The sequence below is a fragment of the Psittacula echo genome (genome assembly GCF_963264785.1).
Source record: "Psittacula echo genome assembly, chromosome: 5".
Lineage (NCBI taxonomy): Eukaryota > Metazoa > Chordata > Aves > Psittaciformes > Psittacidae > Psittacula > Psittacula echo.
The window spans coordinates 72,817,580-72,844,200 of NC_137739.1; the positions used below are offsets into that span (position 1 = coordinate 72,817,580).

Consider the following 26,621-nt stretch of genomic DNA (forward strand, 5'->3'; position numbering starts at 1 on the left):
GGGGGGTTGGAACTAGAGGATCTTAAGGCCCTTTCCAACCCTAACTATTCTATGATTCTATGTTGTCTACCTGGACTTTAGCAAGTGTCGTGGTTTAAGCTTAGCCATAAATCACACATTCGCTCTCTCACTCCCCCCTTTCCTTCTCCCACTCCCAGGGGGATGGGAAGGAGAATCGAAAGAATGTAACTCCCACGGGTTGAGATACGAACAGTCCAGTAACTAAGGTATAACACAAATCACTACTGCTACCACCAATAATAATAATGATAAGTGAAATAACAAGGTCAGTGCTATTCCCAGGCCACAAGTCAAAAACACAGCACTGCACCAGCTACTAAGAAGGAGAAAAAGTGACTGGTACTGCTGAACCTAGGACAGCAAGGCTTTCAACACTGTTTCCCATGACATCCTCATAGGCAAGCTCAGGATGTGCTAGCTGGATGAGTGGATGGTGAGGGGGATTGGGAATGGGCTGAATGGCAGGTCTCAGAGGATTGTAGTCAGTGGCACAGAGTCTAGTTGAAGACCTGTAACTAGCAGCATCCCTCAAGGGTCACTGTTATTTAACCTGTACATCAGTGACTTCGATGAAGGAATAGAGTGCCTCCTCAGTAAGTTTGCAGACAATACAAAAATGGGAGGAGTGGCTGACACCCCAGAACATGTGCTGTATTCATAGAACCTGGACAGGCAGGAGATATGGGCAAAGAACCTTTTAAAACTCAACAAAGGCCAGTGCAGGGTACCCCATCTGTGGAGGAATAATCCCATGCAATAGTACAGGTTGTGGTCTCTCCGGCTGGAAAGCAGCTCTGTAGTGAGGGACATGAGGGCATGGGTGGACAGCACTGTATTCCCTCCTGTTTGCAAAAGTGTTTTCTGGTGCTTTTTCGAGAGCAGTTCTTTAACTGTTCTGTACTGTACAGCAGTTGTTGCCATTGGGAAATCAGTAGTTACAGGGTAAGCAGCAGTGACACACGGGCTGGGTGCCATCCAAGCACGTAGCAGGACCTGCTCTGTCAAATGCCTGCACCTCGAACTGTGGGAAACGTTACTGTTCTCTCTTTTGGGGTAGGAGTAGTTTTTCATTACCAGTTATGAACACTATTTTATTTTACTCTGCTCCGCATGCTTTTCAAGGACTGCTTGCGAGGAAGAACACAACTATGAAATAGAGGAACCTACTCTCCTATGTCACACAGAACTCACCTCTTCTGATGAGAATTCAAAGCCAGGTGCACAGAATTAGCCATTCCCTGAAATAAAATCGGTGTATCTCAGACAGCAGTCAGAACTGACACTTCAAATATAGTCAACTTCCAGCACATCTTGGGCTCCTGTTTGATCTCCTCTGTATGTTAAGGACCACCTCAGGGCTCCTGAACTCCACCGCCTACAGACACCTCCACCTAGGGGACAAACAATGCCCTGCAGGGAGCACATCAACGCTGCTGAGAGGCTCAACTATGTGGGCTTGGTGCCTTGCTGGTCCGCAAGGCATTGCCACCGGGAGAATGCACTGCAGACAGAGCAGCACTGCCGTTCTCACTTTACCTGCGTGCTATGCTGGGTCCACTTCCCCACGTTTTGCAGCAGTGTTCTTGAAGCTGGCTACGTAATACTGCCTAGCACTGTATTCCCTTCTGTTTGCAGAAGCAGCTCCCAGCTATAAGGAAAGCATTCTGCCTCTAATCTCTATTTACGCAGGATGGTGATAAAGAAATTCCTCAAAGATCACTTCATCTCTCTTTGGGCTGACACCACCATCTTTGCTCAGCCCAGCTCCAAAGCAGCAACACATGCAAAGGCAGCACAGTGGTTTGTGGAGTAGGGAAATCACGTGAAAACAAGCTCCGTATCAAAGTCTGACTGAGCGTGATGAGCGAGCAGCCTTGTGCGCTGCAGATGTCCACCGAAACAGGCAGTACGATGCTCAGAGGATGGCGCGCGCCATCTCCTGGAAGCTAAAGAAGCTGACATGTGCCATTTTTTGGCACATGAGTTGAAACAAAAAGCCTGCTTTTGCGCGGGTTTCTGCTGTAAGATTCTGCTGGTAATTTGCAGCAGCTAGGTGCTGATAGCATACATGCTGTCCCCCCTGCAAGCTACTCATGTAAATAAGGTCTGAGCAAGCTCTGCATGAGCTCGCCGCCTGGCCCTAAAGGACTGGAAAACCAGGAAACTCTCTCAAAGGTGTCTAAGGATTTGATGCTGACGTTCGAATTTCCCTTTCATATCGCTGCAACATTTTTGCCCAGGTGCTTATCCCTGCTCCATGAAGCTGTCATGTTTCAGTAATGGCCACCAGGTCATAGCTCTCTAGGTTCATGGTGTCTTCCAGCTCCTCCTGTTTGTTGCCCGTACTGCTTGCACTGCTGTAGAGGCACTTCAGCTGGGCTGTCAGTCTCGTCACTTTCTTAGAGGAATGGTTCTTAATTCCTTCAGAGTGTTTCGCTGGTGTTTCCCTGTTGGCTCGTATTACATCAGGTGCCCCCTCTTCGTGCGATTTCAAGTGTGCTCCAGCGTGACCAACATGTCTTGGAGCCACCAGCTGCAGGTTCTCACTAGCACGCTGCCCCCTAACCTTGGCATCTTGTCCCACAGCTTGTCATGGGGAAGCTTGATACTGCTCCCCTCCCCCATCATGTAAACATGATGCTCTATCAGTGAGCCCCGCTAGCTCATGAACAAAGACATCTGCTGGAAAAGCAGCACGAAGAGCTGCAGGCAACCCAGGAGACTCCTGGAGTGCATTCAGGAGAAGTTCTTAAGCCAGGCTATAGAGAGCCCTGCCAGGGGGAATGTGACCCTGGACCTGATGGTCACCAATGCAGGTGAGCTCACCTGCAGCCTGGGCTGCAGTGATCCTGCACTTGTGGAGGTTGCAGCCACGAACTTTCCAGCTTCAGAAGCCAACTTCCAGTTCTTGAATTACTTAGTCAATCGGACTAACTGGGAAACTGCCCTCAGGGACAAGGGAGCAGAACAGAGCTAGCAGATCTTTAAGGATGCTTTCCATGAAGCACAAGAGCTCACGATCCCTGAGTGTAAGAAATCGAGTAAGGAAGGCAAGAGGCCAGCACGGCTGAGTCAAGACCTTCTGGTCAAACTAAAGGGCAAGATGGAAATGCACGGGCAGCAGAAGCAGGGACAGGTATCCTGGGAAGAGTATAGGGACACTGCCCGCTTGTGCAGAGATAGGATCAGGAAGGCCAAGACGCAGCTGGAGTAGAACTTGGCAAAGTAGAACTTGCAAAGACTAATAATAAGGGCTTCTACAGGTATGTCAACCAGAACAGGAAGGTCAAAGAAAGGGTGCCCCCTTCCTCTCCCCGCCGCCCGCCAATGAGCAAGAATGGTGAACTGGTAACACTGGACAAGGAGAAGGCTGAAGTGTTCAACAACCTTTTTTGCCTCAGTTTTCAACGGCAGGCTCTCTCCCCACACCTCTAGAGTGGGTGAACTGCAAGGCAGGAACTTGGAGAGCAAGATCTCTCCCACTGTAAGTGAAGATCAGGTTTTGTGACCTTTTGAGGAACCTGAACATACGGAAGTCTATAGGACCTGACGAGATCCATGCCAGAGTCCTGAGGGAATTGGCTGATGTAGTTGCCAACCACTCTCCGTGATATTTGAGAAGTCACGGCTGTCAGGTAAGGTCCCTGGTGACTGGAAAAAGGGCAATATCACAACCAGTTTTCAAAAAGGTAGAAAGGAGGATCCTGGGAACTACGAACCTGTCAGCCTCACCTCTGTGCCTGGGAAGAGCACGAAACAGATCCTTCTAGGAGCTATGCTAAGACACATGGAGGACAGGGAGGTGATTCAAGACAGCCAGCGCAGTTTCACCAAGGGCAAGTCCTGCTTGACCAACCTAGTGGCCTTCTATGATGGAGTTACTACGTCAGTGGACAAAGGAAGGGCTAAGGATGTTGTCTGTCTGGACTTCTGTAAAGCCTTTGACAAAAAGGCTCCACAAAATCCTTCTCTAAATTGGAGAGATACGGACGTGATGGGTGGACTGTTCGGTGGGTGAGGAATTGGCTGAATGGTTGCATGCAGAGGATAGCGGTCAATGGTGCCTCCCGCTTTGTCCCCGCGCAGCCAGAGCTGCCAGCAATAGTATCTGGACGTATGTGAAATGCCATTCTGGCTGCGTCCAGTGAGAGGAGAAAGCAGGGAGAAAGTCGTCTTTGTTGCTACCCGCCGAACGAGAGGAAAAGGCTCCTGGCAGAGGTCAGCTGCATGGGATTGTTCTTTTCTTTGCAGTGTCCTACATTCTGTCCTTTATTTGCCTCCTGTAGGAGGTGGTCATCTGTCCTCGGCTGTGAACTCTGCAAATACAGCTTTCTGCATGAAGACCACTTTCAGTGCCAGTTGAAGAGCTGTCTTCTAAGCCGAAACTGCAGCTCCCTGAACTCACTCATTGCCTGCTCATGAGCAGCGGGATCCTGTGCCAAGTCCTGCAAGAGGTTGAGCGGCTCAGCTGTTTGCAAGGCTGGAGGCAAGATGATCTCTTCGGGAATGGTCTCATTACCAAAGAAGAAGTGGTTGAGTCGTTTCTCCTCCAGGCAGCAACGCAGGTACCGCATGATGTCTTCCAGCCGCAGAAGGAAATCCGTCCTGCGCCAGCCTGCCAGGGGCATGGTAGTCAGGAGGTGCATCACTATTGTCTTAAAGGCATAGCTGGAAAATCCTGTGCCCATCAGCATACGGGTGCAGAACTGCAGGCAGTTGAGGTGGAAGCTGTCATGTGGGACCTCCCTGGCCATCAACCGGAAGAACTTCGCCTCTGCCACACTGAAGCTCAATGGCCATGTTGTGCTTGGGGTGCAGACAGCCTCTGTAGCCTGGCTGCTCGCAAAGATGTCTGAGTCGCCTTGCTGCACGCCAAGCATCATCTCAACGAGCAAGGTTCTCCCAGAGACATGTGTCAGCTGCAGCTTGCAGGAGCGGCTGGAGGGCAGCACCTTCATACTGTATTGATGTGACTGAGGCACGAACTCCCAGGCTGACCTCACAAAGTCCTGGAACCATAGGGCAGTCTTCTGGACATCTAGGTAGGAGCTGGTGCAGAGGGTGTGTAGGAGGCTGGGCTTCTGATTCTCCCTCAGCGCCTCCTCGGGGTGGTGAAGGAAGCACAGCATGTCCCCGACTGTCTCCTCAGTCGTGCATGTGCACACCAGTTCCACACGGATGCAGGAGTCCGCCAGCATCTGGCCCACGGTGCCCGCCTCCAGGTGGAAGGCGTGCCCACGGGGGGGCTTCAGGGGCACAAGCAGACGGTAGACAGCATCATCTTCATGGGGACTCCAGCCTTCAAAGGCACTGTCCACCCTGATGGCTGCTTCTAGCACCGGGAAGGAACTACTTGACAAGAGCTGTCGACAAGTGTGGAGGAGGCTATCCACCAGCAGGAACACCAAAGGGTTCTCGTCGTGCAGTTTCTGCACTGACCACCTAATGCGCCTTGCAAAATAACTGCCCACATCTCTCTCGCCATCAGCATCCTCTCCTTCGTTCTCTTCCTCCTCCTCCTCTGCCTCCTCCTGCTCTTCCTCCTCAGAGCTAGAGCTCTCCTCATCACTGCTGCTGTCCTCCTCATGGCTCCTTTTCCTGAGCCACCAGTACAGTCCGACACTCAGGAGGAGCAGGACGCCAGCAATCAGACCCAATTGCCAGTGCTGCAAGGCAAAGAGCAGGGTTCTCCAGACCACATAACTCTGCCCCTTGCTCTTCTCCTGGCTCAGCTGCTCCACCTCCTGCAGCGGCCAAACCATCTCCTGGTTCAGCAGCCCCAAAGGCTGCTGCATGCGGTCAGGTGTGGTTTCATCTGGCTCATCCATGACCACGGGCACCTTCAGGGTGAGAATTTGCAGTACCCACACAAAGAGGTTTGTGACAGCCGTGGCCTGCAGGAGAGAGAAGGAATTCAGTGGGGCTGGGAGGGAAGGAAGGAGGGAAGGAAAGAGGCAGGGAGGGAGGCGGCAGCGTGGGGAGCGGGGACGGGAGCGGCAGGGAGCTGGGGACAGGCAGGAGAAGGGGACGAGGCAGCTGGGAGGCAGCAAGGCCTGCGCCCAGGCCTGGTGGCAGCAGCAGCGTGCCCTGCCCAAGGCGCTCGCAGCCAGGGCCTCGATGCAGGGTGAGCACCCACCCCCAGGGGCCCAGGTTTCTGCCCCGGCCCTCGTCCAGCCCAGCCTGCCCCCTGCGTGCGCACTCACCCCTGGCCCAGGCTGTCCTGGGGCAGTGCTGCCTGCTGGCCCCCTCATAACCATCCCCCATTGTGACGCGTCCCCAGTGCTGTCACAGGCGCCGCATCGCATCGCATCGCAGGCCCTCCAGCCCCGGCCTTTATCCTTCTGTGGCCCCTTCCAGCCAACCTTCCCCGCGCCTGTGCTGCTGCATGGGGTTGTCGTTGCCCAAGTGCAGGACCCGGCACTGAGTAACATCCTTAGATCCTTCTCCCCTTGTGGAGCCCAAAGCTGCTCACAGTACTCGCAAAGAACCTTTTAAAACTCAACAAAGGCCAGTGCAGGGTCCTCCGTCTGGGGAGGAATAACCCCATGCACCAGTACAGGCTGTGGGCTGTCCTGCTGGAAAGCAGCTCTGTAGTGAGGGACCTGAGGGTACTGGTGGACAGCAGGTTGTCCGTGAGCCAGCGGCATGCCCTTGGGGCTACGAAGGCCAACTGTATCCTAGGGTGCATTTAGGGTGAGCATTATCAGCAGGTTGAGGGAGGTAATTCTCCCTCTCTACTCAGAGCTGGTGAGGCCTCAGCTGAAGTACCGTGTCCAGTTCTGGGCTCTCCAGTACAAGAGAGACATGGAGCTGCTGGAGCAAGTCCAGCGAAGGTCTACCAGAATTATTAAGGATCTGGAGCATCTCTCACATAAGGAAAGGCGGAGGGAGCTGGGTCTGCACAGCCTAGAGGAGAGAAGGCTCAGGGGGAAACTGATCAATGTGTACAATATCTGAAGAGAGGGTGTCAGGAGGATGGGGCTAGAGTCTTCTCTGTGGCACCAGGTGACAGGAGGAGGGGCAACGGGCACAAACTAAAACATGTGAACATGAGGATGAGCTTCTTTACTGTGAGGGTGACTGCGCATTGGAATAAGGTTGCCCAGGGAGGTTGTGGAGTGTCCTTCCCTGGAGATATTCAAGAGCCGTCTGGACACAATCATGAGTAATGTGCTTTAGGTGACCCTGCTTGAGCAGGAAGCTTGGACTAGATGACCCTCGGTGCTCCCTTCAAACCCCAACCGTTCTGTGATCCTATGAAGCGCCTGTTGCTGCAAACAGATACATCCTGTGGGATGGTGCCATTTCTGCAGACATTTTCCCATTCCTTATCTTAACCTGAAAATAAACCTTTTTTTCGCCATTGGGTCATTTCAGGCTTCACCATTTCAGTTTGGCCAGTTGCTTTTAGCTGCTGTGGGTTTGATTGTTAGTCAGTCTCCACCTGAGTTGCCTTTTATTTGGGTACATTGTATAAGATACTGCCTCAGCCTGGGCAAAAAACGGGAGCAAAACCCCTTTGGGACCAATATTGCAATGAACAGCCCATATGCTGCAAACTGAGCAGGGTTGGAAGGCTTAAATGTGCCCAGAACTTTGTGACAATACTGCTCTGTTGAAAACAGGCGTATTTTCACTTTTCTTGCCCTGATTTGGTATCAAACCAAGTGTTTAAAGAACCTGACTTTTTCACAGGAACGGAACCTTTGATTTTCAGCCAGCCTCCCACTTGCAACCTTCAGTCCATTTCAGAGGGAAACTTTTTTTTTAGTTATTATTTTTTATTTTTATTTGGTCAAAGCAGACATAATTGGTATACCCCCAAATACTCGTTTCTTGTGTACCAGCAATACCTGGGCCTACCAGGTACAATGGTGCCCCGAGGGAAGCTGAATTAAGCCCTGGTGATGAGTTGCAGTGCATAACACTTCCAAAATACAATCGCTGTGATTTATGACCACTGACATGACAAAGATTTTGTCTGGTAGTGAGGCGTGATGGCTTATGTGCCTCTAAATGCTTATAATTTCTGGCAGCTTAATTGAACTCCATTAACAGATGCAACAGAACTGAGAAACGTTTCTCCTGCTCTCATTGGACCAGCAAAGCACAGCATTGGCCTCATTTCCCTGGTCTCCGGTATTTTCCTTTGAAGTCAGAGGGTGCAGAAATTATCTTCCTGAAAAAAATACACTACAAAACATATTTGTAGCATACGCTTCATTACGTATTTGATGTTAGGGCACCTTGGCGGGAGAGCAAGCTCCCATGAGTGGTAAGAGGGGGCCCGTGGAGAGCTGTTGCAGCTTTCCACCGTGAATTGATGTGTGCCTTATTCAGCATGCAGAGGACTTGGTCTTAAGTCTGACTCGGAGCTTTGCTCTCCTCTTGGGGATTTTGAAGCTTTTCTCACCAGTCGAACCAAACCGCAGGTAACTGAGACAGCAGAGGTACCCAGCCCTGGCCTGCAAGGTCTTTTGGGTGCGGCTTTGCAACGCAATAGATCTGGCGGATGGGGTGAAGAAAGAAAGGCATTTCTGGCGGACTTGCTGGGAGCTGTGCAAGAGATTCCACTCCCTTGGTGGCCAGAGCGCTGCAGGAGGACAGTTTTTGCTCAGCACCCAAGGCCACAGGAGGCAGGTGGAGGGAGAAAGCTCATTACTTCAAACCTGCTGTGTGCTGGAAGAGTCTAAAATGAGGGAGATGGTTTTTAACAGGGATCATCCATGGCAGCAGTGGATGCCTGTGGCCCAGGCAGACCTTTAGGAAGGATTAACTTATGCATGCAGTGGATCCTCTTGCAGCAGCTGAGCCAGGCTAGACTCTCATCCAACTTCATGCACCAGGCTGTTACCTTTTCCTTGGGAAAGCCATGAAACTGGGTAGAATTTAGATTATGCCCCAGAGAAGTTGGCTTGCTTCTCTGATGGAGGGTGTAATGAGGGAGTCGGGATTCCAGTTATAGCTCAGATGTACAGCAGATGTAGCTGGTTTTGCAGGTGGTAAAAATACAGCCTTGTCTCAGGAATGCTGCAGAAGTAGAGGCATGCGTGTGGGTTTGGGTTGTGTTTTTTGTTTTTGGTGTTTTTTCGAGAGCAGTTCTTTAACTGTTCTGTACTGTACAGCAGTTGTTGCCATTGGGAAATCAGTAGTTACAGGGTAAGCAGCAGTGACACACGGGCTGGGTGCCATCCAAGCACGTAGCAGGACCTGCTCTGTCAAATGCCTGCACCTCGAACTGTGGGAAACGTTACTGTTCTCTCTTTTGGGGTAGGAGTAGTTTTTCATTACCAGTTATGAACACTATTTTATTTTACTCTGCTCCGCATGCTTTTCAAGGACTGCTTGCGAGGAAGAACACAACTATGAAATAGAGGAACCTACTCTCCTATGTCACACAGAACTCACCTCTTCTGATGAGAATTCAAAGCCAGGTGCACAGAATTAGCCATTCCCTGAAATAAAATCGGTTTATCTCAGACAGCAGTCAGAACTGACACTTCAAATATAGTCAACTTCCAGCACATCTTGGGCTCCTGTTTGATCTCCTCTGTATGTTAAGGACCACCTCAGGGCTCCTGAACTCCACCGCCTACAGACACCTCCACCTAGGGGACAAACAATGCCCTGCAGGGAGCACATCATCGCTGCTGAGAGGCTCAACTATGTGGGCTTGGTGCCTTGCTGGTCCGCAAGGCATTGCCACCGGGAGAATGCACTGCAGACAGAGCAGCACTGCCGTTCTCACTTTACCTGCGTGCTATGCTGGGTCCACTTCCCCACGTTTTGCAGCAGTGTTCTTGAAGCTGGCTACGTAATACTGCCTAGCACTGTATTCCCTTCTGTTTGCAGAAGCAGCTCCCAGCTATAAGGAAAGCATTCTGCCTCTAATCTCTATTTACGCAGGATGGTGATAAAGAAATTCCTCAAAGATCACTTCATCTCTCTTTGGGCTGACACCACCATCTTTGCTCAGCCCAGCTCCAAAGCAGCAACACATGCAAAGGCAGCACAGTGGTTTGTGGAGTAGGGAAATCACGTGAAAACAAGCTCCGTATCAAAGTCTGACTGAGCGTGATGAGCGAGCAGCCTTGTGCGCTGCAGATGTCCACCGAAACAGGCAGTATGATGCTCAGAGGATGGCGCGCGCCATCTCCTGGAAGCTAAAGAAGCTGACATGTGCCATTTTTTGGCACATGAGTTGAAACAAAAAGCCTGCTTTTGCGCGGGTTTCTGCTGTAAGATTCTGCTGGTAATTTGCAGCAGCTAGGTGCTGATAGCATACATGCTGTCCCCCCTGCAAGCTACTCATGTAAATAAGGTCTGAGCAAGCTCTGCATGAGCTCGCCGCCTGGCCCTAAAGGACTGGAAAACCAGGAAACTCTCTCAAAGGTGTCTAAGGATTTGATGCTGACGTTCGAATTTCCCTTTCATATCGCTGCAACATTTTTGCCCAGGTGCTTATCCCTGCTCCATGAAGCTGTCATGTTTCAGTAATGGCCACCAGGTCATAGCTCTCTAGGTTCATGGTGTCTTCCAGCTCCTCCTGTTTGTTGCCCGTACTGCTTGCACTGCTGTAGAGGCACTTCAGCTGGGCTGTCAGTCTCGTCACTTTCTTAGAGGAATGGTTCTTAATTCCTTCAGAGTGTTTCGCTGGTGTTTCCCTGTTGGCTCGTATTACATCAGGTGCCCCTTCTTCGTGCGATTTCAAGTGTGCTCCAGCGTGACCAACATGTCTTGGAGCCACCAGCTGCAGGTTCTCACTAGCACGCTGCCCCCTAACCTTGGCATCTTGTCCCACAGCTTGTCATGGGGAAGCTTGATACTGCTCCCCTCCCCCATCATGTAAACATGATGCTCTATCAGTGAGCCCCGCTAGCTCATGAACAAAGACATCTGCTGGAAAAGCAGCACGAAGAGCTGCAGGCAACCCAGGAGACTCCTGGAGTGCATTCAGGAGAAGTTCTTAAGCCAGGCTATAGAGAGCCCTGCCAGGGGGAATGTGACCCTGGACCTGATGGTCACCAATGCAGGTGAGCTCACCTGCAGCCTGGGCTGCAGTGATCCTGCACTTGTGGAGGTTGCAGCCACGAACTTTCCAGCTTCAGAAGCCAACTTCCAGTTCTTGAATTACTTAGTCAATCGGACTAACTGGGAAACTGCCCTCAGGGACAAGGGAGCAGAACAGAGCTAGCAGATCTTTAAGGATGCTTTCCATGAAGCACAAGAGCTCACGATCCCTGAGTGTAAGAAATCGAGTAAGGAAGGCAAGAGGCCAGCACGGCTGAGTCAAGACCTTCTGGTCAAACTAAAGGGCAAGATGGAAATGCACGGGCAGCAGAAGCAGGGACAGGTATCCTGGGAAGAGTATAGGGACACTGCCCGCTTGTGCAGAGATAGGATCAGGAAGGCCAAGACGCAGCTGGAGTAGAACTTGGCAAAGTAGAACTTGCAAAGACTAATAATAAGGGCTTCTACAGGTATGTCAACCAGAACAGGAAGGTCAAAGAAAGGGTGCCCCCTTCCTCTCCCCGCCGCCCGCCAATGAGCAAGAATGGTGAACTGGTAACACTGGACAAGGAGAAGGCTGAAGTGTTCAACAACCTTTTTTGCCTCAGTTTTCAACGGCAGGCTCTCTCCCCACACCTCTAGAGTGGGTGAACTGCAAGGCAGGAACTTGGAGAGCAAGATCTCTCCCACTGTAAGTGAAGATCAGGTTTTGTGACCTTTTGAGGAACCTGAACATACGGAAGTCTATAGGACCTGACGAGATCCATGCCAGAGTCCTGAGGGAATTGGCTGATGTAGTTGCCAACCACTCTCCGTGATATTTGAGAAGTCACGGCTGTCAGGTAAGGTCCCTGGTGACTGGAAAAAGGGCAATATCACAACCAGTTTTCAAAAAGGTAGAAAGGAGGATCCTGGGAACTACGAACCTGTCAGCCTCACCTCTGTGCCTGGGAAGAGCACGAAACAGATCCTTCTAGGAGCTATGCTAAGACACATGGAGGACAGGGAGGTGATTCAAGACAGCCAGCGCAGTTTCACCAAGGGCAAGTCCTGCTTGACCAACCTAGTGGCCTTCTATGATGGAGTTACTACGTCAGTGGACAAAGGAAGGGCTAAGGATGTTGTCTGTCTGGACTTCTGTAAAGCCTTTGACAAAAAGGCTCCACAAAATCCTTCTCTAAATTGGAGAGATACGGACGTGATGGGTGGACTGTTCGGTGGGTGAGGAATTGGCTGAATGGTTGCATGCAGAGGATAGCGGTCAATGGTGCCTCCCGCTTTGTCCCCGCGCAGCCAGAGCTGCCAGCAATAGTATCTGGACGTATGTGAAATGCCATTCTGGCTGCGTCCAGTGAGAGGAGAAAGCAGGGAGAAAGTCGTCTTTGTTGCTACCCGCCGAACGAGAGGAAAAGGCTCCTGGCAGAGGTCAGCTGCATGGGATTGTTCTTTTCTTTGCAGTGTCCTACATTCTGTCCTTTATTTGCCTCCTGTAGGAGGTGGTCATCTGTCCTCGGCTGTGAACTCTGCAAATACAGCTTTCTGCATGAAGACCACTTTCAGTGCCAGTTGAAGAGCTGTCTTCTAAGCCGAAACTGCAGCTCCCTGAACTCACTCATTGCCTGCTCATGAGCAGCGGGATCCTGTGCCAAGTCCTGCAAGAGGTTGAGCGGCTCAGCTGTTTGCAAGGCTGGAGGCAAGATGATCTCTTCGGGAATGGTCTCATTACCAAAGAAGAAGTGGTTGAGTCGTTTCTCCTCCAGGCAGCAACGCAGGTACCGCATGATGTCTTCCAGCCGCAGAAGGAAATCCGTCCTGCGCCAGCCTGCCAGGGGCATGGTAGTCAGGAGGTGCATCACTATTGTCTTAAAGGCATAGCTGGAAAATCCTGTGCCCATCAGCATACGGGTGCAGAACTGCAGGCAGTTGAGGTGGAAGCTGTCATGTGGGACCTCCCTGGCCATCAACCGGAAGAACTTCGCCTCTGCCACACTGAAGCTCAATGGCCATGTTGTGCTTGGGGTGCAGACAGCCTCTGTAGCCTGGCTGCTCGCAAAGATGTCTGAGTCGCCTTGCTGCACGCCAAGCATCATCTCAACGAGCAAGGTTCTCCCAGAGACATGTGTCAGCTGCAGCTTGCAGGAGCGGCTGGAGGGCAGCACCTTCATACTGTATTGATGTGACTGAGGCACGAACTCCCAGGCTGACCTCACAAAGTCCTGGAACCATAGGGCAGTCTTCTGGACATCTAGGTAGGAGCTGGTGCAGAGGGTGTGTAGGAGGCTGGGCTTCTGATTCTCCCTCAGCGCCTCCTCGGGGTGGTGAAGGAAGCACAGCATGTCCCCGACTGTCTCCTCAGTCGTGCATGTGCACACCAGTTCCACACGGATGCAGGAGTCCGCCAGCATCTGGCCCACGGTGCCCGCCTCCAGGTGGAAGGCGTGCCCACGGGGGGGCTTCAGGGGCACAAGCAGACGGTAGACAGCATCATCTTCATGGGGACTCCAGCCTTCAAAGGCACTGTCCACCCTGATGGCTGCTTCTAGCACCGGGAAGGAACTACTTGACAAGAGCTGTCGACAAGTGTGGAGGAGGCTATCCACCAGCAGGAACACCAAAGGGTTCTCGTCGTGCAGTTTCTGCACTGACCACCTAATGCGCCTTGCAAAATAACTGCCCACATCTCTCTCGCCATCAGCATCCTCTCCTTCGTTCTCTTCCTCCTCCTCCTCTGCCTCCTCCTGCTCTTCCTCCTCAGAGCTAGAGCTCTCCTCATCACTGCTGCTGTCCTCCTCATGGCTCCTTTTCCTGAGCCACCAGTACAGTCCGACACTCAGGAGGAGCAGGACGCCAGCAATCAGACCCAATTGCCAGTGCTGCAAGGCAAAGAGCAGGGTTCTCCAGACCACATAACTCTGCCCCTTGCTCTTCTCCTGGCTCAGCTGCTCCACCTCCTGCAGCGGCCAAACCATCTCCTGGTTCAGCAGCCCCAAAGGCTGCTGCATGCGGTCAGGTGTGGTTTCATCTGGCTCATCCATGACCACGGGCACCTTCAGGGTGAGAATTTGCAGTACCCACACAAAGAGGTTTGTGACAGCCGTGGCCTGCAGGAGAGAGAAGGAATTCAGTGGGGCTGGGAGGGAAGGAAGGAGGGAAGGAAAGAGGCAGGGAGGGAGGCGGCAGCGTGGGGAGCGGGGACGGGAGCGGCAGGGAGCTGGGGACAGGCAGGAGAAGGGGACGAGGCAGCTGGGAGGCAGCAAGGCCTGCGCCCAGGCCTGGTGGCAGCAGCAGCGTGCCCTGCCCAAGGCGCTCGCAGCCAGGGCCTCGATGCAGGGTGAGCACCCACCCCCAGGGGCCCAGGTTTCTGCCCCGGCCCTCGTCCAGCCCAGCCTGCCCCCTGCGTGCGCACTCACCCCTGGCCCAGGCTGTCCTGGGGCAGTGCTGCCTGCTGGCCCCCTCATAACCATCCCCCATTGTGACGCGTCCCCAGTGCTGTCACAGGCGCCGCATCGCATCGCATCGCAGGCCCTCCAGCCCCGGCCTTTATCCTTCTGTGGCCCCTTCCAGCCAACCTTCCCCGCGCCTGTGCTGCTGCATGGGGTTGTCGTTGCCCAAGTGCAGGACCCGGCACTGAGTAACATCCTTAGATCCTTCTCCCCTTGTGGAGCCCAAAGCTGCTCACAGTACTCGCAAAGAACCTTTTAAAACTCAACAAAGGCCAGTGCAGGGTCCTCCGTCTGGGGAGGAATAACCCCATGCACCAGTACAGGCTGTGGGCTGTCCTGCTGGAAAGCAGCTCTGTAGTGAGGGACCTGAGGGTACTGGTGGACAGCAGGTTGTCCGTGAGCCAGCGGCATGCCCTTGGGGCTACGAAGGCCAACTGTATCCTAGGGTGCATTTAGGGTGAGCATTATCAGCAGGTTGAGGGAGGTAATTCTCCCTCTCTACTCAGAGCTGGTGAGGCCTCAGCTGAAGTACCGTGTCCAGTTCTGGGCTCTCCAGTACAAGAGAGACATGGAGCTGCTGGAGCAAGTCCAGCGAAGGTCTACCAGAATTATTAAGGATCTGGAGCATCTCTCACATAAGGAAAGGCGGAGGGAGCTGGGTCTGCACAGCCTAGAGGAGAGAAGGCTCAGGGGGAAACTGATCAATGTGTACAATATCTGAAGAGAGGGTGTCAGGAGGATGGGGCTAGAGTCTTCTCTGTGGCACCAGGTGACAGGAGGAGGGGCAACGGGCACAAACTAAAACATGTGAACATGAGGATGAGCTTCTTTACTGTGAGGGTGACTGCGCATTGGAATAAGGTTGCCCAGGGAGGTTGTGGAGTGTCCTTCCCTGGAGATATTCAAGAGCCGTCTGGACACAATCATGAGTAATGTGCTTTAGGTGACCCTGCTTGAGCAGGAAGCTTGGACTAGATGACCCTCGGTGCTCCCTTCAAACCCCAACCGTTCTGTGATCCTATGAAGCGCCTGTTGCTGCAAACAGATACATCCTGTGGGATGGTGCCATTTCTGCAGACATTTTCCCATTCCTTATCTTAACCTGAAAATAAACCTTTTTTTCGCCATTGGGTCATTTCAGGCTTCACCATTTCAGTTTGGCCAGTTGCTTTTAGCTGCTGTGGGTTTGATTGTTAGTCAGTCTCCACCTGAGTTGCCTTTTATTTGGGTACATTGTATAAGATACTGCCTCAGCCTGGGCAAAAAACGGGAGCAAAACCCCTTTGGGACCAATATTGCAATGAACAGCCCATATGCTGCAAACTGAGCAGGGTTGGAAGGCTTAAATGTGCCCAGAACTTTGTGACAATACTGCTCTGTTGAAAACAGGCGTATTTTCACTTTTCTTGCCCTGATTTGGTATCAAACCAAGTGTTTAAAGAACCTGACTTTTTCACAGGAACGGAACCTTTGATTTTCGGCCAGCCTCCCACTTGCAACCTTCAGTCCATTTCAGAGGGAAACTTTTTTTTTAGTTATTATTTTTTTTATTTTTATTTGGTCAAAGCAGACATAATTGGTATACCCCCAAATACTCGTTTCTTGTGTACCAGCAATACCTGGGCCTACCAGGTACAATGGTACCCCGAGGGAAGCTGAATTAAGCCCTGGTGATGAGTTGCAGTGCATAACACTTCCAAAATACAATCGCTGTGATTTATGACCACTGACATGACAAAGATTTTGTCTGGTAGTGAGGAGTGATGGCTTATGTGCCTCTAAATGCTTATAATTTCTGGCAGCTTAATTGAACTCCATTAACAGATGCAACAGAACTGAGAAACGTTTCTCCTGCTCTCATTGGACCAGCAAAGCACAGCATTGGCCTCATTTCCCTGGTCTCCGGTATTTTCCTTTGAAGTCAGAGGGTGCAGAAATTATCTTCCTGAAAAAAATACACTACAAAACATATTTGTAGCATACGCTTCATTACGTATTTGATGTTAGGGCACCTTGGCGGGAGAGCAAGCTCCCATGAGTGGTAAGAGGGGGCCCGTGGAGAGCTGTTGCAGCTTTCCACCGTGAATTGATGTGTGCCTTATTCAGCATGCAGAGGACTTGGTCTTAAGTCTGACTCGGAGCTTTGCTCTCCTCTTGGGGATTTTGAAGCTTTTCTCACCAGTCGAACCAAACCGCAGGTAACTGAGACAGCAGAGGTACCCAGCCCTGGCCTGCAAGGTCTTTTGGGTGCGGCTTTGCAACGCAATAGATCTGGCGGATGGGGTGAAGAAAGAAAGGCATTTCTGGCGGACTTGCTGGGAGCTGTGCAAGAGATTCCACTCCCTTGGTGGCCAGAGCGCTGCAGGAGGACAGTTTTTGCTCAGCACCCAAGGCCACAGGAGGCAGGTGGAGGGAGAAAGCTCATTACTTCAAACCTGCTGTGTGCTGGAAGAGTCTAAAATGAGGGAGATGGTTTTTAACAGGGATCATCCATGGCAGCAGTGGATGCCTGTGGCCCAGGCAGACCTTTAGGAAGGATTAACTTATGCATGCAGTGGATCCTCTTGCAGCAGCTGAGCCAGGCTAGACTCTCATCCAACTTCATGCACCAGGCTGTTACCTTTTCCTTGGGAAAGCCATGAAACTGGGTAGAATTTAGATTATGCCCCAGAGAAGTTGGCTTGCTTCTCTGATGGAGGGTGTAATGAGGGAGTCGGGATTCCAGTTATAGCTCAGATGTACAGCAGATGTAGCTGGTTTTGCAGGTGGTAAAAATACAGCCTTGTCTCAGGAATGCTGCAGAAGTAGAGGCATGCGTGTGGGTTTGGGTTGTGTTTTTTGTTTTTGGTGTTTTTTCGAGAGCAGTTCTTTAACTGTTCTGTACTGTACAGCAGTTGTTGCCATTGGGAAATCAGTAGTTACAGGGTAAGCAGCAGTGACACACGGGCTGGGTGCCATCCAAGCACGTAGCAGGACCTGCTCTGTCAAATGCCTGCACCTCGAACTGTGGGAAACGTTACTGTTCTCTCTTTTGGGGTAGGAGTAGTTTTTCATTACCAGTTATGAACACTATTTTATTTTACTCTGCTCCGCATGCTTTTCAAGGACTGCTTGCGAGGAAGAACACAACTATGAAATAGAGGAACCTACTCTCCTATGTCACACAGAACTCACCTCTTCTGATGAGAATTCAAAGCCAGGTGCACAGAATTAGCCATTCCCTGAAATAAAATCGGTTTATCTCAGACAGCAGTCAGAACTGACACTTCAAATATAGTCAACTTCCAGCACATCTTGGGCTCCTGTTTGATCTCCTCTGTATGTTAAGGACCACCTCAGGGCTCCTGAACTCCACCGCCTACAGACACCTCCACCTAGGGGACAAACAATGCCCTGCAGGGAGCACATCATCGCTGCTGAGAGGCTCAACTATGTGGGCTTGGTGCCTTGCTGGTCCGCAAGGCATTGCCACCGGGAGAATGCACTGCAGACAGAGCAGCACTGCCGTTCTCACTTTACCTGCGTGCTATGCTGGGTCCACTTCCCCACGTTTTGCAGCAGTGTTCTTGAAGCTGGCTACGTAATACTGCCTAGCACTGTATTCCCTTCTGTTTGCAGAAGCAGCTCCCAGCTATAAGGAAAGCATTCTGCCTCTAATCTCTATTTACGCAGGATGGTGATAAAGAAATTCCTCAAAGATCACTTCATCTCTCTTTGGGCTGACACCACCATCTTTGCTCAGCCCAGCTCCAAAGCAGCAACACATGCAAAGGCAGCACAGTGGTTTGTGGAGTAGGGAAATCACGTGAAAACAAGCTCCGTATCAAAGTCTGACTGAGCGTGATGAGCGAGCAGCCTTGTGCGCTGCAGATGTCCACCGAAACAGGCAGTATGATGCTCAGAGGATGGCGCGCGCCATCTCCTGGAAGCTAAAGAAGCTGACATGTGCCATTTTTTGGCACATGAGTTGAAACAAAAAGCCTGCTTTTGCGCGGGTTTCTGCTGTAAGATTCTGCTGGTAATTTGCAGCAGCTAGGTGCTGATAGCATACATGCTGTCCCCCCTGCAAGCTACTCATGTAAATAAGGTCTGAGCAAGCTCTGCATGAGCTCGCCGCCTGGCCCTAAAGGACTGGAAAACCAGGAAACTCTCTCAAAGGTGTCTAAGGATTTGATGCTGACGTTCGAATTTCCCTTTCATATCGCTGCAACATTTTTGCCCAGGTGCTTATCCCTGCTCCATGAAGCTGTCATGTTTCAGTAATGGCCACCAGGTCATAGCTCTCTAGGTTCATGGTGTCTTCCAGCTCCTCCTGTTTGTTGCCCGTACTGCTTGCACTGCTGTAGAGGCACTTCAGCTGGGCTGTCAGTCTCGTCACTTTCTTAGAGGAATGGTTCTTAATTCCTTCAGAGTGTTTCGCTGGTGTTTCCCTGTTGGCTCGTATTACATCAGGTGCCCCTTCTTCGTGCGATTTCAAGTGTGCTCCAGCGTGACCAACATGTCTTGGAGCCACCAGCTGCAGGTTCTCACTAGCACGCTGCCCCCTAACCTTGGCATCTTGTCCCACAGCTTGTCATGGGGAAGCTTGATACTGCTCCCCTCCCCCATCATGTAAACATGATGCTCTATCAGTGAGCCCCGCTAGCTCATGAACAAAGACATCTGCTGGAAAAGCAGCACGAAGAGCTGCAGGCAACCCAGGAGACTCCTGGAGTGCATTCAGGAGAAGTTCTTAAGCCAGGCTATAGAGAGCCCTGCCAGGGGGAATGTGACCCTGGACCTGATGGTCACCAATGCAGGTGAGCTCACCTGCAGCCTGGGCTGCAGTGATCCTGCACTTGTGGAGGTTGCAGCCACGAACTTTCCAGCTTCAGAAGCCAACTTCCAGTTCTTGAATTACTTAGTCAATCGGACTAACTGGGAAACTGCCCTCAGGGACAAGGGAGCAGAACAGAGCTAGCAGATCTTTAAGGATGCTTTCCATGAAGCACAAGAGCTCACGATCCCTGAGTGTAAGAAATCGAGTAAGGAAGGCAAGAGGCCAGCACGGCTGAGTCAAGACCTTCTGGTCAAACTAAAGGGCAAGATGGAAATGCACGGGCAGCAGAAGCAGGGACAGGTATCCTGGGAAGAGTATAGGGACACTGCCCGCTTGTGCAGAGATAGGATCAGGAAGGCCAAGACGCAGCTGGAGTAGAACTTGGCAAAGTAGAACTTGCAAAGACTAATAATAAGGGCTTCTACAGGTATGTCAACCAGAACAGGAAGGTCAAAGAAAGGGTGCCCCCTTCCTCTCCCCGCCGCCCGCCAATGAGCAAGAATGGTGAACTGGTAACACTGGACAAGGAGAAGGCTGAAGTGTTCAACAACCTTTTTTGCCTCAGTTTTCAACGGCAGGCTCTCTCCCCACACCTCTAGAGTGGGTGAACTGCAAGGCAGGAACTTGGAGAGCAAGATCTCTCCCACTGTAAGTGAAGATCAGGTTTTGTGACCTTTTGAGGAACCTGAACATACGGAAGTCTATAGGACCTGACGAGATCCATGCCAGAGTCCTGAGGGAATTGGCTGATGTAGTTGCCAACCACTCTCCGTGATATTTGAGAAGTCACGGCTGTCAGGTAAGGTCCCTGGTGACTGGAAAAAGGGCAATATCACAACCAGTTTTCAAAAAGGTAGAAAGGAGGATCCTGGGAACTACGAACCTGTCAGCCTCACCTCTGTGCCTGGGAAGAGCACGAAACAGATCTTTCTAGGAGCTATGCTAAGACACATGGAGGACAGGGAGGTGATTCAAGACAGCCAGCACAGTTTCACCAAGGGCAAGTCCTGCTTGACCAACCTAGTGGCCTTCTATGATGGAGTTACTACGTCAGTGGACAAAGGAAGGGCTAAGGATGTTGTCTGTCTGGACTTCTGTAAAGCCTTTGACAAAAAGGCTCCACAAAATCCTTCTCTAAATTGGAGAGATACGGACGTGATGGGTGGACTGTTCGGTGGGTGAGGAATTGGCTGAATGGTTGCATGCAGAGGATAGCGGTCAATGGTGCCTCCCGCTTTGTCCCCGCGCAGCCAGAGCTGCCAGCAATAGTATCTGGACGTATGTGAAATGCCATTCTGGCTGCGTCCAGTGAGAGGAGAAAGCAGGGAGAAAGTCGTCTTTGTTGCTACCCGCCGAACGAGAGGAAAAGGCTCCTGGCAGAGGTCAGCTGCATGGGATTGTTCTTTTCTTTGCAGTGTCCTACATTCTGTCCTTTATTTGCCTCCTGTAGGAGGTGGTCATCTGTCCTCGGCTGTGAACTCTGCAAATACAGCTTTCTGCATGAAGACCACTTTCAGTGCCAGTTGAAGAGCTGTCTTCTAAGCCGAAACTGCAGCTCCCTGAACTCACTCATTGCCTGCTCATGAGCAGCGGGATCCTGTGCCAAGTCCTGCAAGAGGTTGAGCGGCTCAGCTGTTTGCAAGGCTGGAGGCAAGATGATCTCTTCGGGAATGGTCTCATTACCAAAGAAGAAGTGGTTGAGTCGTTTCTCCTCCAGGCAGCAACGCAGGTACCGCATGATGTCTTCCAGCCGCAGAAGGAAATCCGTCCTGCGCCAGCCTGCCAGGGGCATGGTAGTCAGGAGGTGCATCACTATTGTCTTAAAGGCATAGCTGGAAAATCCTGTGCCCATCAGCATACGGGTGCAGAACTGCAGGCAGTTGAGGTGGAAGCTGTCATGTGGGACCTCCCTGGCCATCAACCGGAAGAACTTCGCCTCTGCCACACTGAAGCTCAATGGCCATGTTGTGCTTGGGGTGCAGACAGCCTCTGTAGCCTGGCTGCTCGCAAAGATGTCTGAGTCGCCTTGCTGCACGCCAAGCATCATCTCAACGAGCAAGGTTCTCCCAGAGACATGTGTCAGCTGCAGCTTGCAGGAGCGGCTGGAGGGCAGCACCTTCATACTGTATTGATGTGACTGAGGCACGAACTCCCAGGCTGACCTCACAAAGTCCTGGAACCATAGGGCAGTCTTCTGGACATCTAGGTAGGAGCTGGTGCAGAGGGTGTGTAGGAGGCTGGGCTTCTGATTCTCCCTCAGCGCCTCCTCGGGGTGGTGAAGGAAGCACAGCATGTCCCCGACTGTCTCCTCAGTCGTGCATGTGCACACCAGTTCCACACGGATGCAGGAGTCCGCCAGCATCTGGCCCACAGTGCCCGCCTCCAGGTGGAAGGCGTGCCCACGGGGGGGCTTCAGGGGCACAAGCAGACGGTAGACAGCATCATCTTCATGGGGACTCCAGCCTTCAAAGGCACTGTCCACCCTGATGGCTGCTTCTAGCACCGGGAAGGAACTACTTGACAAGAGCTGTCGACAAGTGTGGAGGAGGCTATCCACCAGCAGGAACACCAAAGGGTTCTCGTCGTGCAGTTTCTGCACTGACCACCTAATGCGCCTTGCAAAATAACTGCCCACATCTCTCTCGCCATCAGCATCCTCTCCTTCGTTCTCTTCCTCCTCCTCCTCTGCCTCCTCCTGCTCTTCCTCCTCAGAGCTAGAGCTCTCCTCATCACTGCTGCTGTCCTCCTCATGGCTCCTTTTCCTGAGCCACCAGTACAGTCCGACACTCAGGAGGAGCAGGACGCCAGCAATCAGACCCAATTGCCAGTGCTGCAAGGCAAAGAGCAGGGTTCTCCAGACCACATAACTCTGCCCCTTGCTCTTCTCCTGGCTCAGCTGCTCCACCTCCTGCAGCGGCCAAACCATCTCCTGGTTCAGCAGCCCCAAAGGCTGCTGCATGCGGTCAGGTGTGGTTTCATCTGGCTCATCCATGACCACGGGCACCTTCAGGGTGAGAATTTGCAGTACCCACACAAAGAGGTTTGTGACAGCCGTGGCCTGCAGGAGAGAGAAGGAATTCAGTGGGGCTGGGAGGGAAGGAAGGAGGGAAGGAAAGAGGCAGGGAGGGAGGCGGCAGCGTGGGGAGCGGGGACGGGAGCGGCAGGGAGCTGGGGACAGGCAGGAGAAGGGGACGAGGCAGCTGGGAGGCAGCAAGGCCTGCGCCCAGGCCTGGTGGCAGCAGCAGCGTGCCCTGCCCAAGGCGCTCGCAGCCAGGGCCTCGATGCAGGGTGAGCACCCACCCCCAGGGGCCCAGGTTTCTGCCCCGGCCCTCGTCCAGCCCAGCCTGCCCCCTGCGTGCGCACTCACCCCTGGCCCAGGCTGTCCTGGGGCAGTGCTGCCTGCTGGCCCCCTCATAACCATCCCCCATTGTGACGCGTCCCCAGTGCTGTCACAGGCGCCGCATCGCATCGCATCGCAGGCCCTCCAGCCCCGGCCTTTATCCTTCTGTGGCCCCTTCCAGCCAACCTTCCCCGCGCCTGTGCTGCTGCATGGGGTTGTCGTTGCCCAAGTGCAGGACCCGGCACTGAGTAACATCCTTAGATCCTTCTCCCCTTGTGGAGCCCAAAGCTGCTCACAGTACTCGCAAAGAACCTTTTAAAACTCAACAAAGGCCAGTGCAGGGTCCTCCGTCTGGGGAGGAATAACCCCATGCACCAGTACAGGCTGTGGGCTGTCCTGCTGGAAAGCAGCTCTGTAGTGAGGGACCTGAGGGTACTGGTGGACAGCAGGTTGTCCGTGAGCCAGCGGCATGCCCTTGGGGCTACGAAGGCCAACTGTATCCTAGGGTGCATTTAGGGTGAGCATTATCAGCAGGTTGAGGGAGGTAATTCTCCCTCTCTACTCAGAGCTGGTGAGGCCTCAGCTGAAGTACCGTGTCCAGTTCTGGGCTCTCCAGTACAAGAGAGACATGGAGCTGCTGGAGCAAGTCCAGCGAAGGTCTACCAGAATTATTAAGGATCTGGAGCATCTCTCACATAAGGAAAGGCGGAGGGAGCTGGGTCTGCACAGCCTAGAGGAGAGAAGGCTCAGGGGGAAACTGATCAATGTGTACAATATCTGAAGAGAGGGTGTCAGGAGGATGGGGCTAGAGTCTTCTCTGTGGCACCAGGTGACAGGAGGAGGGGCAACGGGCACAAACTAAAACATGTGAACATGAGGATGAGCTTCTTTACTGTGAGGGTGACTGCGCATTGGAATAAGGTTGCCCAGGGAGGTTGTGGAGTGTCCTTCCCTGGAGATATTCAAGAGCCGTCTGGACACAATCATGAGTAATGTGCTTTAGGTGACCCTGCTTGAGCAGGAAGCTTGGACTAGATGACCCTCGGTGCTCCCTTCAAACCCCAACCGTTCTGTGATCCTATGAAGCGCCTGTTGCTGCAAACAGATACATCCTGTGGGATGGTGCCATTTCTGCAGACATTTTCCCATTCCTTATCTTAACCTGAAAATAAACCTTTTTTTCGCCATTGGGTCATTTCAGGCTTCACCATTTCAGTTTGGCCAGTTGCTTTTAGCTGCTGTGGGTTTGATTGTTAGTCAGTCTCCACCTGAGTTGCCTTTTATTTGGGTACATTGTATAAGATACTGCCTCAGCCTGGGCAAAAAACGGGAGCAAAACCCCTTTGGGACCAATATTGCAATGAACAGCCCATATGCTGCAAACTGAGCAGGGTTGGAAGGCTTAAATGTGCCCAGAACTTTGTGACAATACTGCTCTGTTGAAAACAGGCGTATTTTCACTTTTCTTGCCCTGATTTGGTATCAAACCAAGTGTTTAAAGAACCTGACTTTTTCACAGGAACGGAACCTTTGATTTTCGGCCAGCCTCCCACTTGCAACCTTCAGTCCATTTCAGAGGGAAACTTTTTTTTTAGTTATTATTTTTTTTATTTTTATTTGGTCAAAGCAGACATAATTGGTATACCCCCAAATACTCGTTTCTTGTGTACCAGCAATACCTGGGCCTACCAGGTACAATGGTACCCCGAGGGAAGCTGAATTAAGCCCTGGTGATGAGTTGCAGTGCATAACACTTCCAAAATACAATCGCTGTGATTTATGACCACTGACATGACAAAGATTTTGTCTGGTAGTGAGGAGTGATGGCTTATGTGCCTCTAAATGCTTATAATTTCTGGCAGCTTAATTGAACTCCATTAACAGATGCAACAGAACTGAGAAACGTTTCTCCTGCTCTCATTGGACCAGCAAAGCACAGCATTGGCCTCATTTCCCTGGTCTCCGGTATTTTCCTTTGAAGTCAGAGGGTGCAGAAATTATCTTCCTGAAAAAAATACACTACAAAACATATTTGTAGCATACGCTTCATTACGTATTTGATGTTAGGGCACCTTGGCGGGAGAGCAAGCTCCCATGAGTGGTAAGAGGGGGCCCGTGGAGAGCTGTTGCAGCTTTCCACCGTGAATTGATGTGTGCCTTATTCAGCATGCAGAGGACTTGGTCTTAAGTCTGACTCGGAGCTTTGCTCTCCTCTTGGGGATTTTGAAGCTTTTCTCACCAGTCGAACCAAACCGCAGGTAACTGAGACAGCAGAGGTACCCAGCCCTGGCCTGCAAGGTCTTTTGGGTGCGGCTTTGCAACGCAATAGATCTGGCGGATGGGGTGAAGAAAGAAAGGCATTTCTGGCGGACTTGCTGGGAGCTGTGCAAGAGATTCCACTCCCTTGGTGGCCAGAGCGCTGCAGGAGGACAGTTTTTGCTCAGCACCCAAGGCCACAGGAGGCAGGTGGAGGGAGAAAGCTCATTACTTCAAACCTGCTGTGTGCTGGAAGAGTCTAAAATGAGGGAGATGGTTTTTAACAGGGATCATCCATGGCAGCAGTGGATGCCTGTGGCCCAGGCAGACCTTTAGGAAGGATTAACTTATGCATGCAGTGGATCCTCTTGCAGCAGCTGAGCCAGGCTAGACTCTCATCCAACTTCATGCACCAGGCTGTTACCTTTTCCTTGGGAAAGCCATGAAACTGGGTAGAATTTAGATTATGCCCCAGAGAAGTTGGCTTGCTTCTCTGATGGAGGGTGTAATGAGGGAGTCGGGATTCCAGTTATAGCTCAGATGTACAGCAGATGTAGCTGGTTTTGCAGGTGGTAAAAATACAGCCTTGTCTCAGGAATGCTGCAGAAGTAGAGGCATGCGTGTGGGTTTGGGTTGTGTTTTTTGTTTTTGGTGTTTTTTCGAGAGCAGTTCTTTAACTGTTCTGTACTGTACAGCAGTTGTTGCCATTGGGAAATCAGTAGTTACAGGGTAAGCAGCAGTGACACACGGGCTGGGTGCCATCCAAGCACGTAGCAGGACCTGCTCTGTCAAATGCCTGCACCTCGAACTGTGGGAAACGTTACTGTTCTCTCTTTTGGGGTAGGAGTAGTTTTTCATTACCAGTTATGAACACTATTTTATTTTACTCTGCTCCGCATGCTTTTCAAGGACTGCTTGCGAGGAAGAACACAACTATGAAATAGAGGAACCTACTCTCCTATGTCACACAGAACTCACCTCTTCTGATGAGAATTCAAAGCCAGGTGCACAGAATTAGCCATTCCCTGAAATAAAATCGGTTTATCTCAGACAGCAGTCAGAACTGACACTTCAAATATAGTCAACTTCCAGCACATCTTGGGCTCCTGTTTGATCTCCTCTGTATGTTAAGGACCACCTCAGGGCTCCTGAACTCCACCGCCTACAGACACCTCCACCTAGGGGACAAACAATGCCCTGCAGGGAGCACATCAACGCTGCTGAGAGGCTCAACTATGTGGGCTTGGTGCCTTGCTGGTCCGCAAGGCATTGCCACCGGGAGAATGCACTGCAGACAGAGCAGCACTGCCGTTCTCACTTTACCTGCGTGCTATGCTGGGTCCACTTCCCCACGTTTTGCAGCAGTGTTCTTGAAGCTGGCTACGTAATACTGCCTAGCACTGTATTCCCTTCTGTTTGCAGAAGCAGCTCCCAGCTATAAGGAAAGCATTCTGCCTCTAATCTCTATTTACGCAGGATGGTGATAAAGAAATTCCTCAAAGATCACTTCATCTCTCTTTGGGCTGACACCACCATCTTTGCTCAGCCCAGCTCCAAAGCAGCAACACATGCAAAGGCAGCACAGTGGTTTGTGGAGTAGGGAAATCACGTGAAAACAAGCTCCGTATCAAAGTCTGACTGAGCGTGATGAGCGAGCAGCCTTGTGCGCTGCAGATGTCCACCGAAACAGGCAGTACGATGCTCAGAGGATGGCGCGCGCCATCTCCTGGAA

General features: G+C 51.8%; 3 protein-coding genes across 3 annotated transcripts; all 3 read right to left on the reverse strand.

Annotated features, from left to right (window-relative positions):
- Window positions 1-4,370: 4,370 nt before the first annotated feature.
- On the reverse strand, window positions 4,371-6,668 carry LOC308221250 (inositol 1,4,5-trisphosphate receptor-interacting protein-like 1; the record flags this gene model as incomplete). The annotated part of the gene is made up of 3 exons (XM_080618236.1): window positions 4,371-5,406; window positions 5,635-5,915; window positions 6,579-6,668. 3 exons carry the CDS (start codon window positions 6,666-6,668, stop codon window positions 4,371-4,373), a joined length of 1,407 nt encoding a protein of 468 aa, XP_080474362.1.
- A 5,919-nt stretch (window positions 6,669-12,587) lies between these two features.
- On the reverse strand, window positions 12,588-14,885 carry LOC308221251 (inositol 1,4,5-trisphosphate receptor-interacting protein-like 1; the record flags this gene model as incomplete). Its single annotated transcript, XM_080618237.1, has 3 exons — window positions 12,588-13,623; window positions 13,852-14,132; window positions 14,796-14,885. The coding sequence occupies 3 exons, from the start codon at window positions 14,883-14,885 to the stop codon at window positions 12,588-12,590; spliced, it is 1,407 nt and encodes a 468-aa protein (XP_080474363.1).
- A 5,921-nt stretch (window positions 14,886-20,806) lies between these two features.
- On the reverse strand, window positions 20,807-23,104 carry LOC308221252 (inositol 1,4,5-trisphosphate receptor-interacting protein-like 1; the record flags this gene model as incomplete). The annotated part of the gene is made up of 3 exons (XM_080618238.1): window positions 20,807-21,842; window positions 22,071-22,351; window positions 23,015-23,104. 3 exons carry the CDS (start codon window positions 23,102-23,104, stop codon window positions 20,807-20,809), a joined length of 1,407 nt encoding a protein of 468 aa, XP_080474364.1.
- Window positions 23,105-26,621: the final 3,517 nt, after the last annotated feature.